At 59.8% G+C, this 22750-nt stretch overlaps 1 protein-coding gene across 3 annotated transcripts in view; it reads left to right on the top strand.

Annotated features, from left to right (window-relative positions):
- Positions 1–419: 419 nt before the first annotated feature.
- Positions 420–22750, top strand: part of NIBAN2 (niban apoptosis regulator 2) — a 35496-nt gene continuing 13165 nt past the window's right edge. For all 3 annotated transcript variants that reach the window (XM_072936537.1, XM_072936536.1, XM_030286608.4), the window contains exons 1-4: positions 420–579; positions 16081–16211; positions 20573–20701; positions 21593–21698. In XM_072936537.1, coding sequence (XP_072792638.1) covers positions 525–579; positions 16081–16211; positions 20573–20701; positions 21593–21698 — 421 coding nt within the window. In that variant the 5' untranslated portion in view covers positions 420–524. The remainder of the gene's footprint in view (positions 580–16080; positions 16212–20572; positions 20702–21592; positions 21699–22750) is intronic.

Below are 22750 nucleotides of genomic sequence, written 5' to 3'. Positions count from 1 at the left end.
CCCTCCTCACCCGGGAGGTGCCACCCCCCATCCCGCCACAGCCGAAACCTGCGGCTGGGGTGGGTTTAAATCACCTCAAGCGTTCCCATCCCGCTGTCCTGGCCGTGCCCGCTGTCCCCTTGGGCACCAAGGTCACGGCTGGTGGCAGCGGGGCGTGGGTAGGTAGGACGGAGCCCGGTGTGGCAGTGCCAGGCTGGAGCAGCGCGGAGCAGTTCTCCCGCTGGGAATTCGGGACACACCGGGCACTGCCCAGCTCCCGGCTGGGGGCACAGCCCCTCCTCCATCTGCCCATCCCCCCGCGGCAATTAGCGCGGTTAATTACCCGGCGGGGGGACACTCACGGCCTCTCCCCACGCGGGGCGGTGCGGGAGGAGTGGCTGGGGAGCCGTGGGGCGCCGTGCTGCCGGGCCGCCCCGAGCTCTGCCTTCTTCCTCCTCCTCCTCCTTCTCCTCCTCCTCCTCCTCCCTCTTCCCCCTCCTCCTGCCGCTCCTCCCGCCGCCCGGCCCGGCCCGGCTCGGCTCGCCATGGGCGATGTGGTCTCCACGCACCTGGACGAGGGTCGCCGCCAGCACATCGCGGGTGAGCCCCCGGCGCGCCCCCCGCTCCGCTCATCCCGGGCAGACCCCCGGGATCTCCCCATCCCTCCTTCAATCCCTTTGGGAACCCCCCCGCTCAGTCTTCCCGAGACCCCCACGCCTGCTCTTCGCCTTTCTTTCGCTCTTCAAACTTTTTCGTTTTTAGTTTCCGCGTGGTTTTGGCTCGGCGCAGCTCTGGGGGGTACCCGAGGTGCCCGCGGGTCTCCCCAATGAAAGGCTGCGTTGTGCCGGGGGTGTTGGCGGTGGCAGCGGGGCTCGGGGACCCCTGGGGCTGTGGGGATGTGAGAGGGGAGCTGGCTCCAGGGGATGCTGGAAGCGCAGGGACACCGCTGTCACCTGCCTGGCAGATGAGTCCCATCCCCCTTCACAGCGCTGGGGGATCCTTAGGAAACCCCCTCCGAGGCTGTGGGGCGGAGGGAAGGGCTGCTGCACCCCTGGCTGGCTCCAGGCAGGACACAGCGGTGCCCCCGCCAGCTCCGTGCGACAGGCAGGGTGACAATGTGGCCATTGAGAGCCGAGTGTCCCGGGGCGGCTCGGGGCGTCTGCCCAGAGCTCAGTGACGGCTCTGCTGGGACACGCATCGTGTCAAACACTGCTAATTGGGGTCTGTGGTGACACGTCTGACCCCTCTAATTGGTGTCACCCCCCGTGGCAGTGCTTGGCTCCCCCAAGCCACTTTGCGTCACTCGTGATGCGATGCGGGCGCTCGGCTCCCCGGGGCTTGGGAGCGGGCAGGACGTGACCTCGGAGCCTTTTCTTGTCCCGGCTTCGCTTTCAGCTCCCCAGGCTGGCAAAACCTCGTCTCGGGTGGGTGAAGCCACCCCCGCAGCAGCGGGGCCACACCTGAGCGGGTGGCACAGCTTCGGGCTGGACCTTGTGAAGGGCTGAGGAGCGCCCCTGTTTTGGAGGGATGCACCCCGCGGGAGTGGCTCTGAAGTCCCTTTGTCCCCAAGGGAGGCTCTGGGGGAAGAGAGCTGCCGTGGGGCTGGCACAGGGGCGGCTGTGTGGCCCTGCCAGGCCCCATCCTGGCAGGAATGCTTACGTGGTATGCGGCTCAGCAGGACGCCAGCAGGTTTCTGAGCTTTGAAGGAGAGCTTGGAACTCGCTCTGGGCTTTTCAGCTTGCATTAGTTAAAGCTCAGAGCGCCCGAGCACCGGCTCAGGGCTGCCCGTGGCGTGTTTGGATCCAAAGCACATCCTGAATTTCTCTGGAATTGCTGAGATTGTCTGTGCACAGCTCCCCGTGCAAGCCCCTGTGAGCCTAATCCTGAAGAATAACAAGGAGAAGCCTGGCTGGGTTTCCTGTGCAGGAATCTGGCTCTGCCGGGTCAGGGATTGGGTGTTTGCAAGGCCGGGCAGGGGCTGAGCTGTTAGCCCAGGGTGGGATTTAACCCATGGGGCTCTTCATGGGAAAAGTATTTAATGAGGGAAAAAAATGATTCCTGTGGAATAGGATTATGGAGACTGGGCTGGGACATGTCCCATGGGGTGAGTAGAGGGGACACACACCTGCACTGGGACACCTCCCTGGGAGAGACTGGGGCAAACTGGGTTCTTGGAGCACCTCTCTGCTCCTGCCAGGGCTCCTGGCTGGCTGAGGAGCCCCCGGAGCTGGGAGGGGCTGGAGCCCAACAGGCAAGGCACGACTTGCTGTCAGGCATGCAAAGCAACGTGGCGGGGAAAACTCCGGGTTTTCCTGCCTAGCTCGGCCTGTTCTCCACTGCTGCTGCCCCAGGAAGCATCCAGCCCTTCTCCAAGCAGCTTTTCCGTTGTCCTCCCAATTTTGGGGTGTTTGGATTTGCTGCCCAGGCCACGGTGACACCGATTGCTGGAGGCACAGGAGCTCTTTGGGCTTGGCAGTGCTTCCCGAGGTTGCAGCCCCTTAGAGCAGCAGAGCTGCTGGGGAGAGCCGGCCCAGAGCCCTCCTGGGAACGGGGTAAAGGCAGGAGGCAGGTGGGAGAAGCCCTGCCATGCCCACGGTGCCCAGGGCAGGTGCCATGCCCTGTCCCAGCCCATTTGTTGGTGGCTGTGTGAGGCTCATGCCAATGTCTCCCAGACGTCAGGAGCCACACATGTGTGACTTGGGTGGCTCAGGAGGAGGGTCTTTCCTCCCAGCTGGGGCTGGAGGGCCCCAGGCAGTCACAGAGGCAGCTCCCTGCCAGCTTTGGGGCTGTCAGGGTGTGATCCACAGGTGTGATCCACAGGTGTGATCCTGCATTCTGCAGGGTCTCTCTGACCGGTGCCTCCTCCTGCCACCCTGCTTTGGACATCTTCCTGCCTGACTCATCCAGTTTGTTTGTCAACACCCTTTGGCTGCTCTCCTCCTCCTCCTCTTCCTCCCAGATGTGGGTTGGGAGTTGTTTCCAAGCTGCTCTGTGGGCTGGAGGAGGGACTGGCTCATGCTCTTTGTGCAAGGATGCCCAGCGTGGGCACCATCTCCTGGGCACACCAGGGGGGCAGGGATGGGTGTCCTGGGAAACCAGAATGTCACTGGGTGGGGTTTTGCATGGTGTCCTCTCGTGTGCAGCACAGGGGGTGCTCTCAGCATGAGACTGGATAAAGCTCTTCTCTCATGCTGGGATCGTGATGCTTCCCTGGAGTGGACCCCTTCTCCTGGGGGCTGAGCTGAAGCCTGGCAGGAGCTCTGGGTGCAGCTGCTGGTCCTGAGCCCAGGGGTGCCAGCACCCAGGGATGCAGCAGGAGCTCCTGGGTGCCACCCTGGGTGAGTGGCAGAGCCCAGGGATGCAGCAAGAGCTCTTTGGTGCCACACAGAGCCCAGGGATGCAGCAGGAGCTCCTGGGTGACACCCTGCGTGAGTGGCAGAGCCCAGGGACACAGCAGGAGCTCCTGGATGAGTGGCAGAGCCCAGGGATGCAGCAGGAGCTCCTGGGTGAGTGGCAGAGCCCAGGGATGCAGCAGGAGCTCCTGGGTGAGTGGCAGAGCCCAGGGTTCAGCAGGAGCCGCTGGATGTCTCCACAGCCAGAGGGATGTGGGGGTGGGTGGCAGCACAGGGAGGGTCCCTGGGAGCCCCCACCTTGCTCTGGCATCTCCGGGGAGTCGCCAGCCCGTTAATTACAGAGTGAAGCAGCTGCTAATTTCGGGGTAGGACTTCCACAGGCAGCAGCAGCCCACGCAGAGGTGGCAGAGGTGGCAGAGGTGACACTGAGCCCCATCCCTTGGGGGGGGACCTGCAGGTTCCCTTGTCGGGCATGGGTGTGTGCATATCCCCGACCCCAGCAGGGGGATGGCATGGCATGGCATGGCATGGCTCGGCTCCAGAGGTGCCTGGAAAGGCCAGAAGGCAGCAGGCTGTGCTGTGCCCCGGGGATGGAGGCTGCTGGCAGCAGGAGGAGGTTGGCTGTGGCTTCCCTAAGCGTGACACTCATTTCCCAGCCTTTGCCGCAGCTCAGCCCCAGCCGGCGTGGGAGGTGGAGGCTGTGGGGCTCTGGGGTTGGGCTGGAGGCTGCAGCCCTCACCCTGCCCGGGGGGAGCCGTGCAGGGAGGCTCCGGAGTGGTTTCTCCCAACGAAATGTGTGTCTTTCATCGCCGAATAAATAACTCCCCTGGCACGCCGGGGCTGGTTCTGGCACGCCGGGGCTCTACCTGCAGCCTCGTGTCGGGGCAGGGGACACGGCTCAGAGCCCTCCTCAGCCCCGGGCACAGCCCTCTGCCCTCGGGAAGGGCTTCCCCTGCCTCCCCCGGCCCGGGTTTGGGAGGGCATCCCTGCTCTGCCTGGGAGCAGCAGGGCTGGCACAGCAGGAACACAGCCAGGCTGGCAGCAGGAGAGAAAAGCACCCCCAGACCAGGACACCTCCACAGCAGTACACCCCAAAACCCATGGATGATGGATGAGGCCCTTTTCTGACTCAGAGGTGTTTTAAAAGCCTTTATTCAGTTTTCAGTCTCATCTGAAGGGTGACACAATACAGATGTTATAATTCATGCTGTTACAATCAGAAGCCAACTATTTCCTAATTACAATGCATTAAAAGTGTTTCTTGGCCTATCACCTTTAGCCACACCATGCTGTAAATGCCTTAAAGCTCTACAAATTCATTTCCCACACAGGGACACAGCCAGGAGCTGGGATTTCCCAGGCCTTTGCCTCCCCTGGTCCCCAAATCACTGCAGAGGCTGGCTCAGAGCTCTGAGGGGTCGGTGCCCCTTGGCACTGCCAGGCTCCTGTGCCTCCGAGCTCTCCAGCAGGGAGCAGGGCTGGAGGGATGCAGGGATGTTCATCCACGGGCACTTCATGGGGCAGGTGTGAAGGCAGGTGAGCAGCAGCTCTCCAGGAGCTGCTCTGCCCCTGCAGGACCCAGCTCTGCTCCCACCACCCAATTTGTGGAGGTTGTCTGTCAGTATCTGAGGTATTGATGATTCTGAGATTGTAGAAAGTCTCTGTCTTTCTGCCCCGCTGCCAAAGCAGAAGCCATAATTGGTCTGTGCTGGTTTCAGGGTTGTTTATTCTGTTTATCTCTAACATGTTCTGCTGCCCTGCCGCAGCTCTGTCCTGCAGGGCAGCGTGTGGGGCTCTGCCCTCAGTGGGATGGTACAAACATTAAATACCAGAAACTACCTGTGCTGGATTTACAATAACGTGCCAATATCTGTCACCTACGTTGGACAGTGTGTCCCCAGCCTGAACCAACAGAAAAATGCCAACACCACAGTGAAACATGGAGGGCATGAAGAAGGAGAAAAAGGACAAGGCACACCCAATTTCCTCCATCTTGTCCCCTTTAGACCCCTCATCTAGAATCCTAAAATTTTACTTTTGCACCTGTGCCACACTTAATTATTACTGATATCAAACACTCAGAGCTGGTAATTCACCCTGTAAGATTGAAAACTCTTTTCCATGGACAGAGATCACAGCCAGTGTCTCTGGGGGCTCTGTCCAGGGGGGTTCCTGACCCCTGCCAGGGTCCCAGAGCTGCCAGGGCAGCCAGAGGGAAGCCCTGGATTCCCACAGATGTCAGCTCCTCCTGGGGCTGCAGCCCCCAGAGCCCATCTGGTGAGGTCCCCAGGCAGGGGCTGTGCCCCCTCCCCAGGCTTGGAGCCCTGTCCTGTGCCTGGACGTGCCTGCAGTGGCTCCGTGGAGAGACCAGGGCCGGGGCCAGGAGGGGAGGAAGGGGCAGAGCAGAGCAGTCCTTGCTTCCTCCCAGTCTCTTGGACCGGCAGGGAGGAAGGAATAAAACTCCACCTTTTCCCCCTTTTCAAAGGAAAAGAGCAGTGACATTTGACACAGGTCCCAGCTCTGGTAGAGCTCAGTGCCCTTCTCCCTGCCTTCCTGCCCTTTGCCATGGCCTCCTGCCCTTCTTTGTCCCCTTCTGCCCTTCCCTGCCAGGGATCTCTCTGGGGAATTCCTCTTGGGAGCTCGGAGCCCTTCACTAGAGTGTCCCTGGATGGGACATTCCCACACAGCAGGATGGATGGGACACTGCCCTGGAGGTGACAGGCCTGGGGCAGGATCTCAGCCATCTCCCACTGTGCTGGTGGCTCCTGGGCACAGGTCACTTGTCCTGGCTTCCTTTCTCCTTCTTCCAGCTCTGCTCAGCCCCTGGAGAGCTTTTTCTGCATGAAGGGATGTGCCCAAAGCTGGGGTGAGCCAGCTCCCAGACCCCAAAATTGTGGTGGCTCAGCATCCTGTGGGATGGGTGGGGAGGAGCTGGACACAGGAGCCTGGCCAGCAGCAGGGGAGAGAGCTCCAGGACAGCTCCAGGACAGGTTCAGGTCTGTTTTCTTCAAATCCCTCTTGGCTGGGTTGTTTTTTCACATGCACATAAAAATCTTTGTTTGGCCTCCTCCCCTGGGGCTGGATTGGGTTTCCCCCTGGCACTGTCCAGCTGGGCACAGGGACAGTGTGCCAGGTTCAGCTCCTCTCCCTGGGGCTGGGCAGGAGGGGACACAAGGGACACAGCTCCTGGGACATCCCGGAGCTGCCCCCAGCACAGGAGATGGCCACGTTTGCTGTGTCCCCTTTGCCGTGGGGACCTCAGCTGCCCGTCCCCAGCTGGCAGGGCTGGAGGTTGTGGATGCTGGTGCACACTGGGCTGGGCTGGGCTGGGCTGGGCTGGGCCGGGCTGGGCTGGGCTGGGTGGGATTGCACCATTCCCGAGGGATGGATGCAATGCAATGCAGCCAGGCCGGTGCTGGGGGATCAGCCGGGCCTTATCTGGGGTGGTGCTGGGTCCCACCCTGCTGTGGGGACAGCCAGAGGGGTGGCAGCTCTTCTCCACCCTGCCCGGGTGCTGGTGGCACTCAGGAGGACAAGGGACGAGTGGGGTGATGTGGCTGCAGGCAGGATGAGGGCAGCTGGTCTAGCTCAGGGTTTGGGGTTGTTCAGCTCGAGCCAAGCCAGGGATGCTCCATCCTCCCCCAGCCACCTGCCTGTCCGTGGGACACATCCTGGCAGTCCTGGCAGTGCAGGCACCTCTGCTGGTGCCAGGGGGGCACTCTGGGCTGGGGTGGCATTACCCAGGCGTGGGGGCACCTGTGTCCCACGGCTTTGGAGCACTGCTCCAAGGGGAAAGGGGCTTGCGGGTTGGATGGGGCAGGGATCTCCTCCTGCCCCATGCCTAGGATGTGTTTGGGCAAGGGGGCTGAGGGCAGGGGGGGATCAGGGCAGGGGGGATCAGGGCAGGGGGGATCAGGGCAGGGGGGATCAGGGGGGAACAGGGCAGGAAGGATCAGGGCAGGGGGCTCAGACCAGGGAGGATCAGGGCAGGGGGCTCAGACCAGGGGGACTCAGGGCAGGGAGGATCAGGGCAGGAGGGCTCAGGGAAGGGGGCTCAGGGCAGGGAGGATCAGGGCAGGGGGGATCAGGGCAGGGATGCTCAGGGCAGGAATGATCAGGGCAGGGGGGATCAGGGCAGGGGGCTCAGAGCAGGGAGGATCAGGGCAGGGGGATCAGGGCAGGGAGGCAGGACAGGCATCTCCATCCAGCCTGGCCAGCCCCGGAGGCGCCGGGAGCCCCGCTGCTGTTTGCTCTTTGTTGCTCACGGGCACATTCCTCGCACGCAGCGCTGCCTTGTTCCCAGGGGCAGCGGGACAGCGGCATCCACGCCACGGGAAACACCCGCGGGTCTCATCCCTGTCCTGCCAGGCTGGGCATCACCCCAGCCCCGGGAATGGGGATGCTGTGGGGCACGGCTGGCACTGGGGAGCGGGAGCAGCGGTGCCCACAGAAACAGCAGAAAGTGTGCAAAGCTTTCCAGAGAGTGTTTTTTGCAGTGTTTTTCAGCTGTTCAGAGCTCGAGGAGTTACTGCGCAGTGTGCTGCTTCGTGTTGGCTCCGGAGCCTGGCAGGGCTGGGTTGGGCTGGGCCGGGTGGGCAGCGGTGTTGTGCAGGCTGGGTGAGGTTCTGGGAGATGTGCTGGGAGCTGCAGGGTGGGCACAGAGCCCTGGGGCACCCCCGGGTCCCGGCTGGTGTGGGGATGGCAGAGCCGTGTCCCCGGCGGGTGCCCCAGCCCTGCGCTGGCACCATGGGCACGCCTGACTCATCCGGGGGCAGAGCCCGGCAGGATCGGAGGATCAACCGGTTCAGGCCTGGCCCCAGCTGGTTTCTCCAGCGAGGCTCTGCTGCCTCATGCCTTCCTCCCCTCAGCCCAGCCTTCCCTCCATGGCTGAGTCACTGGGCTGCTCCGGGCTGCTGCCTGGGGAGGCACCGAGCGCTCCCTCCCACCCCCACCGCCCTCCTCTGCTGCTTTCGGGCAATAATTTCAACTCTGAAAATATTCCCGATGGGTTTTGGAGCGGTGCTGGAGCCTGGCAGTGTCCCTGTGCTGCCCCATCCCTGGTGCTGAGCAGTGCCTGGCACCAGAGCAGCCTCTGCTCCCCACTTGTGCCAGTCCAGCTCAGTCCCAGGCCCGACAGCAGCCCAGAGCTGGAACACCCGGGGTGGCTTTGGGTGGCTTTGGGTGAAGGGTGCATTTGGGTTCAAGGAGGTCAGAGGGGAAAAAACTCTCCCAGTTTTTGCTCTCCCCACTTTGCTGTCCCTGTTCAGCCTGTCCTGGTTTGGATGAGAGGGGAAAGTTCTCTAGCTGCTGGGTCAGCCCCTGGGTTTGGCTGTGCCCAGGAGCAAAACCTCCTCCAGCCCCTGCTGTGTGTGCCCAGGGGCAAAATCTCCTCCAGCCCCTGCTCTGTGTGCCCAGGAAAACTTCTCCAGCCCCTGCTCTGTGTGCCCAGGAGCAAAATTCCTCCAGCCCCTGCTGTGTGTGCCCAGGAGCAAAATCTCCTCCAAAATCTCCTCCAGCCCCTGCTGTGTGTGCCCAGGAGCAAAATCTCCTCCAAAATCTCCTCCAGCCCTGCTCTGTCCCAGTGCCCCGGGTGAGGAACTGGTGCCCAACTTCCCCCAGCGCTGGCATCTCCCCTGGATGCTCAGCCGGGCTGAGTCAGGCCCCTGTGAATGAGTTTGTGTTTCTGGGTGGAAATGAGCTCACATCCAAATTCCCGAAACCCTAAACTGCCGCTGGGGCTTAACCCTTTGGGTGCCCCGTTGGCTCTGCAGGATTCCTGTGCCCCATCCACAGTGGCACTGTCCCTTGTGCTGGCTGTCACTGCAGTGCTGCTGCTCAGTCTGCCTGCAGCCATCTCCTGCTGTCAGGCTTTCCTAAATTCTGCTGGGATGAGCCTGGGATGAGCCAGGACAGCCCCTGGCTGTGGGTCCTCATGTCTGGGTACTGCTTGTGGGGTGCCCTGGGCACCTCATCCATGGCATCCTGTGCCCCCATCCTCACCGTGCAGTGCCCTCAGGGGGATGCCCACACACCCAGTGTGCACAGTGGCATGATTTGGGACAGGAGGATGGCCAAGGGACAGCGGGAACAGCCCCTGGGTGTGCCTGGAGCTGGCAGCAGAGTGGGCTGGCTGGAGCAGCCCCACTGCGAGGGGTGACCTGGGGACAAGCAGTGGCATCAGCCTCCCTGTGGTGGCTTTGTTTGCCTTGCTGGAAGAGCCACCCAGGCCACCGCTGGCCCTGTCAGTGCCACCATGGTGCTTGTCCCCGTCAGTGCCACTGCTCCCCCCAGCAGCCCGCCCCCGCTCACTAATCATTTACTAATCATTTACGGGCTAAATGAGTAATTAACTCCTCCCCCAGCAGCCTGGGCAAACTGGCCAGGCCAGCACACACTGCCCACCAGGGAGGGACTGTCCCCAGGCACAGGGGGACTGTCCCCAGGGCAGGGAGCACAGCAAAGGGACATGAGGTGTCTGCTCCTGACTGCCCTGCAGCCAGGACAGGGGGACAGGGGACACTGCAGGGGGACACTGCAGGAGCCAGGGGACACTGCAGGGGGACAGGGGACACTGCAGGGGCCAGGGAACACTGCAGGGGGACAGGGGACACTGCAGGGGGACAGGGGACACTGCAGGGGCCAGGGGACACTGCAGGGGGACAGGGGACACTGCAGGGGGACAGTGCAGGGGGGCAGGGGACACTGCAGGGGCCAGGGGACACTGCAGGGGCCAGGGGACACTGCAGGGGGACAGGGGAGCTGGTCTGAGCCCGGCTGTCCCACAGGGCCAGGAAAGGAGCCAGGTCAGGCCCTGCCCTCCCAGCCTGAGGGTTCTGCTTCAATGAGCTGCTTTGGCCTTTTTGTTTTTCTTCATTTTTTCTGGACCAAGAGGAAAATTCCCTGCCTGGGGTGAGGCATCCCTGTGGCATCCACAGGGGTTTGGGCACCCTGCTTCAGCCCCTGCTGTCACTCCACTCCTGGGATCGTGGATGGAGGCTCTGCCTGTGGCAGGGGTTGGGAAGGGATGAGTTTTGAGCTCCCTTCCAACCCAAACCAATCTGTTATTCCATGATTCTGCATCATGCCAGGGGCCTTCTGAGGAGGGCTGGGCTCACAGAGGCACCTCAGCCCCTGCACAGATGTGAGGGACAGCAGGCACGTGGGGATGGTGGCTGCCAGATGGGATGTGGCCTTGGAGGAGGATGCAGAAGTTCCTCTGGGGTTTCCAGCTGCAGCCCCTCCGAGGGTGTGTGAGCACAGGGGTGTGGGTGTGTGAGCACAGGGGGGTGGGTGCTGGAGAAGAGAAGGGCTGGGAGGTCTCCACAGGGCCTCTGGAGGGGCACAAGGAAGCCAGAGAGGGATTTTCATCAGGGATTGTAGTGACAGGACAAGGGGGAATGGCTTCAAACGGAAAGATGGGAAATTTGGTGTTATATAGGGAAGGAATTGCTGCCTGGGAGGGTGAGAGACCCTGGCACAGGGTGCCCAGAGAAGTTGTGGCTGCCCCTGGATCCCTGGAAGTGTCCAAGGCCAGGCTGGATGGGGCTTGGAGCAGCCTGGGACAGTGGGAGGTCACTGGACGAGCTGTAAGGTCCTTCCAACCCAAACCATTCCCTGATTCCCCACTGGAGGTGTGCCTGTGCTGCTGCAGCCCCTGACCCCAGGGCTCTGTTCCCACTGCCTTTGGGGACACACCTGAGCCACGTCCCTGTCCCCATCACGCTCTGCCCCACCAGATACCCCTGGAGGTCCTGGGTGTGCTGAGCTGAGTAAGAATGAGCAGGGGCAGGAAGGACAAGGAAAATTTGCAGCAAACCTGTGCAGGACTGACCTCCCCGTGGCTGGATCTGCTGACTGGGCTGCCCAGGGCTGGGCTATTTCCAGCAGCACTCCCATTTTCACATGATCTCAAGGGCAATGAGGAAAACGAGCTGTGGGCACACACCGGTGCTGGGAGGGCTGTGGGGTGGATTCCTGGAGCTCTGCTCTTCCCACCGTGCTGCAACAACCTGCAGGCAGCACCTGCAGCAGCGGAGGGAAGGGCAAGGTCAGGGCTGGGCTGCAGGGGATCAGGGCTGCAGCTCATGGGGGGTTTCTCCCCCTCTCCCAGAGCTGCTCCAGGGCTGGAGCCAGGCTGGGAGAGCTGGGGGTGCTCACCTGGACAGGAGAAGCTCCAGGGAGAGCTCAGAGCCCTTCCAGGGCCTGAAGGGGCTCCAGGAGAGCTGGAGAGGGACTGGGGACAAGGGATGGAGGACACAGGGAATGGCTTCAGTCTGACACAGAGTGGGGGTAGATGGGGTATTAGGAAGAATCCTTCCCTGTGAGGGTGGGCAGCCCTGGCACAGGTGCCCAGAGCAGCTGTGGCTGCCCCTGGATCCCTGGCAGTGCCCAAGGTCAGTTTGGATGGATCTTGGAGCAGCCTGGCACAGTGGGAGGTGTCCCTGCCATGGCAGGGGTGGAAGGAGATGACATGTAAGGTCCCTTCCAGCCCACAGCAATCCGTGATTCCGTGTGTGGGGCTGATTATGGGGCTGGAGATGCTTCCAAGGGCAGGACACAGCCGGCCCAGGCTGCTGGACCAGCTTGGACAGTTTGCCTTTGGAATCCTGAAGGCAAAATCCACCTCCTGCCCTGGCTCAGAGGGACCAGGAGCCAGCCAGGGCTGCCCTGGCCGTGACCTCTGAGCCCTTGGGGCACCGACTGCTCCAGGGCTGTGCCCTGCCTGTCACCTGGGCTGGGTGACAGCTGTGGTGGCACTCCCGGTGGGTCAGGGGGCTGGGCAGGAGAGGAGCTCCTGTCCCAGCTGGTTTGGGCCACAGGAGCCTGGGGCTCACCTGTGGACACACCTGTGCTGCCCTGCCCGTCCCTGTGCCCTGCTGTGCCCACATGTCATGGTTTGACACGGGAAGAGAATTTTTTTTTTAGAAGGAAGAGGTGATGCCAGCACGGTCTGGGGACCCGGGGGACCTGGCAGGAGCGTGGCTGGGAGCTGCTGTGGCCTGGCTGGGCACTGTCCTTGCTGAGCCCTGTCCTTGCTGAGCCCTGTCCTTGCTGCCAGCATCCCAGCCCAGGCTGGGGTTTGGGTGCCCAGAGCCCCCTCTGTGCCCTGTGGGCTGTGCAGCCCCTTCACGTCCCTCCTGCTGGAGCCACCAGGCGTGTCTGAGTCAGGGAGAGGCAGAGGGAGCTGGGGGCCGGGGACAGAGCAGCTCTGTGACCAGAGGTGCTGACACAGGGATCTGCCAGCCGGGTGTTCCTGCTGCCGCTGCTCTGGGAACCCCACAGTGCCTTCCCCTGCCAGCAGCCAGCGGGACGTGCCAGGGCCTGTGCCAGCCCAGCCGCCCCTCTGGGTGTGCCAGGACGGGTGGTGGCAGGGTGGGAATCCAGAGCTTCCCTCTGGATGCCCTAGAAAGCCTAGAACCCTGGCAGGGATCAGAACCCCCCTGGACAGAGCCCCCAGACACACTGGCTGTGATCTCTGTCCATGGAAAAGAGTTTTCAATCTTACAGGATGAATTACCAGCTCTGAGTGTTTGATATAAGTAATAATTAAGTGTGGCACGGGTGCAAAAGTAAAATTTTAGGATTCTAAGTTAGAGGTTCAAAAAGAGCAAAATAAAAAAAAATAAGTGTGTCTTGTCCTTCTTCTCCTTCTTCATGCCCTCCATGTTTCACTGTAATATTGACATTTTTCTATTAGTTTAGGCTAAGGACACACTATTCAACGTAAATAAGAAATATTACCACATTATTGTAAATATAGCACAGGTAGTTTCTGGTATTTAATGTTTGTAACATCCCACTGAGGGCAGAGCCCCACACGCTGCCCTGCAGGACAAACCTGCAGCGAGGCAGCAAAACATGTTATAAATAAGCAAGAATAAACAACCTTAAAAACCAACACAAACAAATTATAACTTCTTCTTTAACAACAAAGCAAAAAGACAAAGCCTTTCTACAATCTCCAAATCATCAATACCACAAATTCCAGCAGGGGAGGGTGTGGGTGCCGGTCCCAGAGCAAGCATTGGGAAAGCGCTGGGGGTGGCTGGATGGGGACACCCATCCCTGGGAGGTGCCTGTGGGTGCTCCTGTTTGCCAAAGGGCTTTGTGGGTGTCTGAGCCCACACCCAGGGTGTCCCTTCCCTCCTCTGCCATGACAGAGGGGGCTGAGAGCAATCTAGGGGGCTGTGTCCCCTGTCCCCAGACCCCTCCAGCAAAGCTGCTGGTGGAGGGACAGCCACTGGTGGGTGGCATTGGTGGTGGAGATGGAGCCCTCAGTTCTCTCTGTACCCCTCAGTGTTCTCTGTACCCCTCAGTTCTCCCTGTACCCCTCAGTGCTCTCTGTACCCCTCAGTGTTCTCTGCACCCCTCAGTGCTCTCTGTACCCCTCAGTGTTCTCTGTACCCCTCAGTGTTCTCTGTACCCCTCAGTGCTCTCTGTACCCCTCAGTGCTCTCTGTACCCCTCAGTGCTCCCTGTACCCCTCAGTGCTCCGTGTAACCCTCAGTGTTCCCTGTACCCCTCAGTGCTCCCTGTACCCCTCAGTGCTCCCTGTACCCCTCAGTGTTCTCTGTACCCCTCAGTGTTCTCTGCACCCCTCAGTGTTTCATGTACCCCTCAATGTTCTCTGTACCCCTCAGTGCTCTCTGTACCCCTCAGTGTTGTCAGTACCCCTCAGTGTTCTCTGCACCCCTCAGTGCTCCCTGCAGCCCTCAGTGCTCCATTGTGCTGGCAGGGAAGGCTCTGCACAGCCCCCAGCTCTGCCTGGAGGCTTTGCTCAGCCTGATGGAGGAGCCGGGGGCGGCTGAGGCAGTTCCTCAGGGTGACACATCAGCCCTGGAGGGTGTCTGGATGTGAGGGGTCAGGGCACCCTCTGCTCAGGCACAGCCCCCCTCCAGCATCCACTCTTATGTCACTCCTGATCCCCAGAGGTCCCTGTCCCTCCTGCTCCCCTGGAATTGCCACCAGGGCTACCAGGCAGGGAGCAGCAGTGGCCCCCAGCACCCCCCCAGACCCCGGACAGTCCTGCCGAGCCTGGGCAGATTTAGTCACCTCGGATGTTTGACTGCAAGTCTTGTTCCAACCTCTGCAAATTATTGACTTTTGCTTTTCCATTTACTTCAGCCCTCCTAATTGGCCCTGCTGTTAATCAGGGAAGAATGAGTGACTAAGCTGTCTCGCCTGCCCGGGGACTGGGGGCTCCTTTTTTCCCATGGACTGAAAGGAAATGAAACCTCAAAACATCCTTTTAAATCTCAGCTGGCTGCTTGGCTGCCCAGAGCCCTGGACAGAATCCCACAGCTTGGGCAGGAATTGCAACAGAGGTGCTGCATGGAGGCCAGGAGGAGAGGCCAAAATCCAGCCTGAGCAATTCTGTGCTGGGATGAGCTGGGGCATCCCATCCTTTGCTGTGAATTTATTCAGTTTTGGGGGGTTTTGCCCTGTGTGGTTTGCTCCTGTGCCTGGCAGTGCTGGCATCTCCTCAGGGATGGGTTTATCTCTCTTCAGGCGGCATTTTCCTCTGGAGCTGCTCATCCCGTGGGGATTTGCAGCACCCTGCAGCAAAGCAGCTCCTTGTGCTGCCTTGGCTGCCAGCACAGCTCCGGGCTGGCTCCTGCTGGAGATTTTGGCCACTGTTGGAGATTTTGGCTGCTGTTGGAGATTTTGGCTCCTGCTAGAGGTTTTGGCTGCTGCCAGGCTGTGCCAAGCCGGCGTGGGGGCTGTTTTGTCTGGGTTTGTGCCCCCAGCATCGTGCTGGCTCCAGCTCTGGGCTGCAGAGCCAGGATCCTCCTCCCCACACCATCGCCAGCACTCTGGCAAAGCCTGAGCTGTCAGGAATTGTTGGAGGAGACTCAAATTCTTCATTTTTCACAGGCTCTGGGGCAAAGTTGACTGGGGAGTTCAAAGTCGAGGCTCTGTGTGCCAAAAGCAGCTCGGGGTGGGGGGGTTGTTTCTCCAACCTTGGGTTTTGGTGTGGGACCCCCATGTGGGGTCTGGGGCGGGTGTGGGGAGGGTGCTGGGTGGGTCAGGGTGCCCAAGGGGCTCTTCTGGTCACATTAGGGCTGGCAAAGCCCTGTCCCCACTGCTGGGAGTGGGTTTGCAGTGTGCCCCCACCCCGTGCATCAAAGGGCTGCTGGGGAAGGGGCTGCCTGTGGGATGGAGGGGATCCCCTCCAGTGTGGGGTGCAGGGGACACCTCGCAGTTCAGGCTCTCCCAGCACCTTGGGCTCATCCCAGATTGGAGTTTGGGGTGCTGGTGGGGGTCTCTGCCTCACACGAGTGAGTGTGGGGGTCCAGGCTGTCCTTTGCCCTCACCCCAACCCCGATCCCAGCCCTGCTGCAGCACAGCTGAGAGCCCCTTTGTGGGGTGGCCCTCTGGGGGCACAGCGGGGTCGGGGGGTGTCAGTGATGTTTGGGCTGGGGAATGGGGGGCTGCCCCCAGCTGAGGGGGCCAGAGCAGGGCCAGGAGCTGCACAAGGCACAGGAAGCCCCGGCAGCAGCGCCGGAATCAGCTCAATGTCAGGAATTTCCTGCTGGGGAGAGGAATCCATGAAATTAATGTGAAAGGCCAAAAAAAAGAGATCATGCTGACCCTGAATCAGGCCCTGGGCTGGGCAGGGAGGGTGGGAGGCAGCAGGGGCTGTTCCAGCGGTGACTGGGGAGGGGTCTGGGTGGGCTCTGGGGGGTCAGACCCCAAACCCAGCCCGTGCCTGACATTGTGTTGTGCCTGCCTCTGCTGTTGTGTTGCAGAGAAGACGGGGAAGGTGCTGGGCGAGTTCTGCCGGTGCTACAAGGAGCAGTTTGGAGTCGCTCTGTTCAACAGTGTCCGCTATGAGATCGAGGGCGCGGGGGGCCCGCAGGCCCAGCTGCTGCACCGCAAGGTAAGGGCTCCATCCTCGATCCCCATCCTCCCAGAGCCCTGGGACTGCTTCTGGAGACACTTTGGGGGGCTCATTCCCCTGCCAGAGGACATCCCTCTGATGCTCCTACCTCTCTCAGCCCCTGAATTATTAGGCTAGCCTAGATATATGAGGCCTTGAGGGGAGGAATGGTAGGAGATGGGCAAAGATTTAAAAGAGGCTCTAACGCTGGTTGTCCAGATTCTTTATTCCATGGGATGAGGGGGGAAAGAGAATTAACAGGAGGGGTCATGGCCTTATCTAGGCTCTGGACAGGGAGGGTGTTCTGGCTCTCTGCCAGAAGGAAGGGACCACTCTTATCTGATCAGAGTCACAAGGGTCCCTGGACATTGGGAAAAGCATATCCCAAGCACACTGTGACATCCCTCCTGTCCCCATCCCTGCTGCTGGCCGTGGGGCTCCTGGTCCAGCCTGTCCCTGGGGCTCTGTGCACTCCAGGGCTCCCTGGGATGGCTTTTTCCAGCCCGTGGAAGGAGCACACAGCAGGGTAAGGCTGCCTGGGGGTGTCTGAGCAGACGTGCCAGGCAGTGTCCTGCTGCTCCTGGGTGTGAGTGCTGCTCCCACCTGGGCAAATCCCTCGTGAGGAACAGGACCCCCTGGCAGGTGAGCCCAGAGGTGTTTCTGAGTCCCACTGCAGCACCACGTGTGCCTTGCCTGGCTAAGGGGTGGGGTTGGTGCTGTGGCTTCTGCAGGGATGCTGCCCACAGGATCCTCTTTCCCTCTTTCTTCCTCTTTCCCTCCTCCTCTTCCTAAGGCAGATGCACCTCAGCTGGGGCTGCTCACAAGCTGACAAGGCTTGGGGACCTCCCTGGGATGCTTTTCTTGGGGTCCTGCCTGGCCAGGTTGGGGAGCTGCTGTCCTTGAGAGCAGGACGAGATGTGATTGCCCATGGCCACAGGCTTCAGCTTTTGTCTGGGGCTTGGAAGGGTTCTGAAATGAACAGCTCTGGCCAAGAATCTGGGAAATGCCTCCCTGAGCTCATCCCCAAGCCCTGGGCGCTCACAGAGGCCATGTCCCTGACCCACCCACGGAGGTGACACTTTGCCCAGGCACAGGACGTGCCCCATCTCCTTGGGGACCTGCCTGGGCGCTGGGTGTGCCAGAAAAAACAAAGGAGTGGAGGTTCCTGGGTGTCCTCAGCACCCTTGGGTTCCTGGGATGCCTTCAGCCCCCCTGGGAGGTGCCTCCATCCCCAGGTTGGTTGCTTCATCCAAAAGCTCCTGCAAGCAGCCCAGGAATGTCTGAGGGACAGCAGCGAGGTCAGGAGGTCAGGGACGCTGCAAAGCTTGGAAAAACCCCGTGTAGAAATAGGAATTCCTCCTGCTCAGTGTCCTGTCTGCTGCCCAGCCCCTCCCAGGGTCCTGGCAGTGCCACTGGGATGTCCCATGTGCTGCCCAGCCCCTCTCAGAGTCCTGGCAGTGCCACTGGGATGTCCCATGTGCTGCCCAGCCTGTCCCAGGGTCCTGGCAGAGCCACTGGGATGTCCCAGGTGCTGCCCAGCCTGTCCCAAGGTCCTGGCAGAGCCACTGGGATGTCCCATGTGCTGCCCAGCCCCTCCCAGGGTCCTGGCAGTGCCACTGGGATGTCCCAATACTCCAGACACCACAACAGTGAGGGATGGCCGTCTCCAGCTGCATTTTGTGCCCCCCAAACATGTCCCAGAAAGTTGTGGATGGCACAAGGATGGAGGGTGTCATCCTGCCCGGCCTCAGCTGGGATGTGGCACTTGGGATTTTTACATGTTCTTTGTTTATCCCCCTTTTATTGTGAGCTCTGTGGTGCTCGGAGCAGTGACACCAGGGGTGACACTGGTGGCCCTCCTGGGCAGAGGGGGACGGCAGGAACGGGGTGTGAAGGATGATTCAGGCGCCTGAAACACCAGCAAGATACAACAGCAGTGAGAATATGGAATAAACACATCAGCCTTTGGTCTCTCCAACAATCCTACAAACTCATCCCTGCCATCCTCTGTTCCTGTCCCTGTGGCAGGGATTTGGGCACCCAAGGGCTCCCCGGCCCCTCCCTGCCCAGCCCCACCGTTTGGCACACACCTGCCTGTCCCAAATATTTCCTGGAGCTGGGAGGAGCCCCCTGGGTGCCTCCCTGGGCTGGGGAGGGTGTGTGGGGAGGGGACAGCTGTGCTGGGGCTCCCGGGGTGCCCAGAGCCGTGCCAGGCTCAGCCTGGGTTCTGTTCCATCAGCAGCTCTCTGCCCTGGGCAGAGGCCTTGGAGCCAGTTTGGGGGGCTCATTCCCCTTGGATGAGTCCCTGCTGGGGACTCCCCAGGGCTGGCACGTCCCTCCTGTCCCCATCCCTGCTGCTGGCCGTGGGGTTCGGGTTCTCACTCCTCCTGCTGGCCTCCAGCCCTGCAGGCCACACTTTGGGCTTTTCTCCCTCTTCCAAAGGCTTTGGGAAGCAGTGAGGAGAGTGAGGAGCAGCCAAGCTGCTGTCAGACCTCCCCCAGCCCACGGGGGTGTGTGGTCAGGGCTTGGGGAAGGCAAAAAGGTTCCTGTGAGCCAGGAGAAGAGTGGGAAAAGTTCCTCCAGAAGGGTCCTGCTGCTGGGGCAGGCTGGGATCCAAGCCCTAGCTGGTCCCTCCTGGTGGCCACCATGGTGGAGGGTGGGTGGCCATGGCAGGAGAGGCGGCTGCTGCACGCTCCAGCCCTCATGAGAGCTCTCAGCTCTTGTTTATGTTCCTGGGATCATCAAAATTCCTGGGACAAACTGCTGGCTCCTCAGGCAGGCTGTGTTTGGGATGGTGGAAATGCTGCTGGTCAAAAGGTGCTGCAGGGCTGGGGAGGGGCTGCACAGCTTGGGGGACACGGGGTGGCCTTGGCTTGTTCCTGCCATGGAATCCTGACATGGAATCATGGAAGGGACCTTAAAACCATCCAGTGCCATCTCTGCCATGGCAGGGACACCTCCCACTGTCCCAGGTGCTCCCAGCCCTGTCCAGCCTGGCCTTGGGCACTGCCAGGGATCCAGGGGCAGCCACAGCTGCTCTGGGCACCCTGTGTTGTTCCTCCCAGGGAAAAATTCTTGTCCAAAATCCACTCAAAATCTCCTTTACTTTAAAAAGGCTGTCACTGGTCCCAGTGAAGTCCAGAACATCTGAGCATCATCTGGTGCTGGGCTCTGTGGGGTGACTTGGTGCTTTTCCTCTGCCCTGTCCCACCAGGAGCCCCTGCTGGGAAGGGTTTGGTTCCTGCCACCTGCAGATGCCCTGGCAGGACCTTCTGGCAGCAGTGGCTCACACCTGAATTGCAGTAGCTGGGAAGGGCTGCTGGAGAGCTCTGCTCCAACCTTCCATCAGCCTGGGAGGCTGGAAGGGCTCAGCTGAGCTCGGTGTGTCCCAGGAGGAGATGCCAGGGTGTCTTGGTTTGAAAAGACAGGAGTCTGTGAAGGAAGGCAAAAGCCTCCTGTGAAATGGAAAAGGTAAACCCCCTCCCTCCAAATTACCACAATTTCAAAATTAAAAGGCTCCCAGGTAAAGATATGGGAATGGGAATAACAGTTCTTTACTAGGAAAAAAAAACCTAAATAAAATAATATGTAATTAGTACAAACAAAGCTAGTGATGGAGTCAGAAACCTGACACCCTGAGGAGTCAGGGTGTTGGTAACAGTCCAGTGAAATGGTGGCTGTTCCTCCTGCAGTGGCAGATGAAATGCTGCTGGAGCGGGGATCTGTAGAAGGGTGGAGTTTTCTCTGAAGGTCTGGTGATGGAGTAGTTGGGCCTGGTCTTCCTCTGGGAACCCAGCAGAGAAGAAGCTGCTCCTCTGGGAATCCAGCAAAGGGCTGCACTGATGTCCCAAAAATGCTGATTTTATGCAGGTAGGGCTGCTTGGCTCCTCCCTCTGGGTGGAGCATCTCACCATGGGATGATGGAACTTTACCAGTCATGCAGTGAGTCATTAATGGTCCATTAACAGAAGATATCTCCCCGGAGGGAGACATTGTTCTTGGAAGAGATAAGGAAACTGCCCAACCTCCAACAGATGGTAAATAGAATACATGCTTATCTTACAAGCCAGGACACAGGGGCAGAGGTGTCACCAGAGGTGTCACCAGAGGTGTCACCACATGCTGGATGAGCCACCCCTCAGAGATTTTCTGGGACTGACTTTGGTGCCCCTCAAAGCATCGCCCAAATGCACCAATTCAGGCACCAAAATTTGCACTGCCGTGGGCAGTAATGCAGTGGAGACCCTCAGCACGGGCCTAGAGAAGAAACACCCACCCAAGCCACCATGGCTGGACCTCACTGAATTCCCCAGGGCAGAGCTGTCCCCTCCTGATCCCCTGTGCCTGTCCCTTCCCCGCAGGTTCCATTGGAGGACCACGTCATCTACTCGGGCAACATCTTCCAGTACATCGAGGAGAACAAGAAGTGGAGGAACCGCTTCTGCGTGGTGCCACACAACTACGGGCTGGTGCTCTACGAGAACAAACTGGTGAGGACCACCCCCCTTCCACCTGAAATGAACAGGGTCTGTGCCTTTATTAATGTTCAGCTCTTTATTAAAAAGATCAGCTGGGCAGGGGGCTCAACACGGAGCTCACCCCCGCTGTTGGAGCTGTCCCGGTAGCCGAAGGGGGAGAAGGCTGCAGAGTCTGTCCCTGGAGTCTCCGTGGCACACGGGTAGCTGGAGGTGCAGAGGTGTGCAGTCTGTATCTGAAGGAGGTGCAGAGGTGTGCAGTCTGTATCTGAAGGAGGTGCAGAGGTGTGCAGTCTGTATCTGAAGGAGCTGCAGAGGTGTGCAGTCTGTATCTGAAGGAGGTGCAGAGGCGTGCAGTCTGTATCTGAAGGTGTGCAGAGGCGTGCAGTCTGTACCTGAATTCCCAGCAGACCATCCTCTCTCCTTCCCTCCAGGCACGCTGGTGGCCGCAGGGTGAGGGGATGTGCAGAGCCTGCTGCCCAAGTCCAGCAGCAGCCATCCCTCTCCTTCCCTCCTGGTGACACCAGGAATTGTTGTTCCTTTGTTCCTGCTTCCCACAGCCCAGCCCAGTCCCCTGCAGGCTCTGGTGACAGGTCAGACACAGACCAGGGATGTGGTTCCCTTTTCCCCAGCCAGCGCACCCATCCAGCCCCCTCCACTGTGCCCAACCCCCTATTTAGGGGCGTTTTCATCCCCAAAACCCCCTCCCATGATTCCACTGGTCTCCCTATTTTGCATCCCAGTCCTAGAATGGTAGTGAGGGGAGCAATTAGCTAATTAACATTTCAATGTCAGTACTTAGTTCCAGCCCAGTGTCCCAGCCAGGCTGTTTTGTTCATAACACACCCATCTCCAGAGGGGTCATTCCCCAGGGACAGCCCATCCATGACCATTTCTCCTGCTCAGGCCTATGAACGGGAGCTGCCACCCCGAGTGTTGGTCAACAGCGCCGGCTACAAGGTCCTCACCTCCGTGGAGCAGTACCTGGAGCTGGTCAACAACAGCCTGCCAGGTGAGAGCCCTCGTGCTGCCCTTGGCGACCTTTGGGTGGGTTTGGGGGTGTGATCCCTGAGGGCCTTCTAGAAAAGGGTGATTGTGGGGTGTTCTATCCTTGGGAACCTTCAGAAGAGGGAGAGTTTGGGGTGTAGCATCCCTGAGGACCTTCTAGAAAAGGTTTGAGGTATGCCATCCTTAAAAACCTTCTGGAAGGGGCAGGTTTGGGGTGTAGCATCCCTGAGGACCTTCTAGAAAAGGTGGGTTTGGGGTGTAGCATCCCTGAGGACCTTCTAGAAAAGGTGGCTTTGGGGTGTGGGGTCCTTAAAGATCTTCTAGAAGGGGTAGGTTTGGGGTGTAGCATCCCTGGGAGCTACTGGAAAGGGTGGTTTGGGGTGTAGCATCCCTGGGACCTTCTGGAAAAGGTTTGGGGTGTAGCATCCTTAAAGACCCTCTGGAAAAGGTGAGTTTGGGGTGTAGCATCCTTGATGGCCTTCAGAAAAGGGTGATTTTTGTGGTGTTATATCCATGGGAACCTTCTAGAAAAGGGGGGTTTGGGGTGTAGCATTCTTAAAGACCTTCTGGGAGGGGTAGTTTTAGGACGTAGCATCCCTAAGGACCTTCAGAAAAGAGTGATTTTGGGGTGTAGGATTCCTAGGAACCTTCAGAAAAGAGTGATTTTGGGGTGCAGCATCCCTGGGAACCTTCAGAAAAGTGATTTTGGGGTGTAGGATTCCTGGGGACATTCAAAGAAGGATGATTTTTGGGGTGTAGGATTCCTTAGGACCTTTTGGAAAGGTTGGGGTTGGGGATGTAGCATCTTGAAGAGCTTCTGGAAGCGTAGATTTGGGTGTGGCATTCCTGAGGACCTTTAGGAAGGGGTTGTTGTAGGGTGCAGCCTCCCAGGGATGCTGGAAGGGATAATTTTGGGGTGTAGAATCCCTGAGGGCCTTCTGGAAAAAGTGGGATTTGGGTGTAGCATCCTTGAAAACCTTCAGGAATGGGGTTTTTTTGGGATGTAGTGCTGCTGGGCACCTTTGGAAAGTGGTGATTGAAGGAAAGGAAAAGAAA

The sequence above is a fragment of the Taeniopygia guttata genome, chromosome 17 (assembly GCF_048771995.1).
Source record: "Taeniopygia guttata chromosome 17, bTaeGut7.mat, whole genome shotgun sequence".
Lineage (NCBI taxonomy): Eukaryota > Metazoa > Chordata > Aves > Passeriformes > Estrildidae > Taeniopygia > Taeniopygia guttata.
Note: the sequence above shows the minus strand (reverse complement) of the source record. Positions and strands in the feature narration are given on the sequence as shown.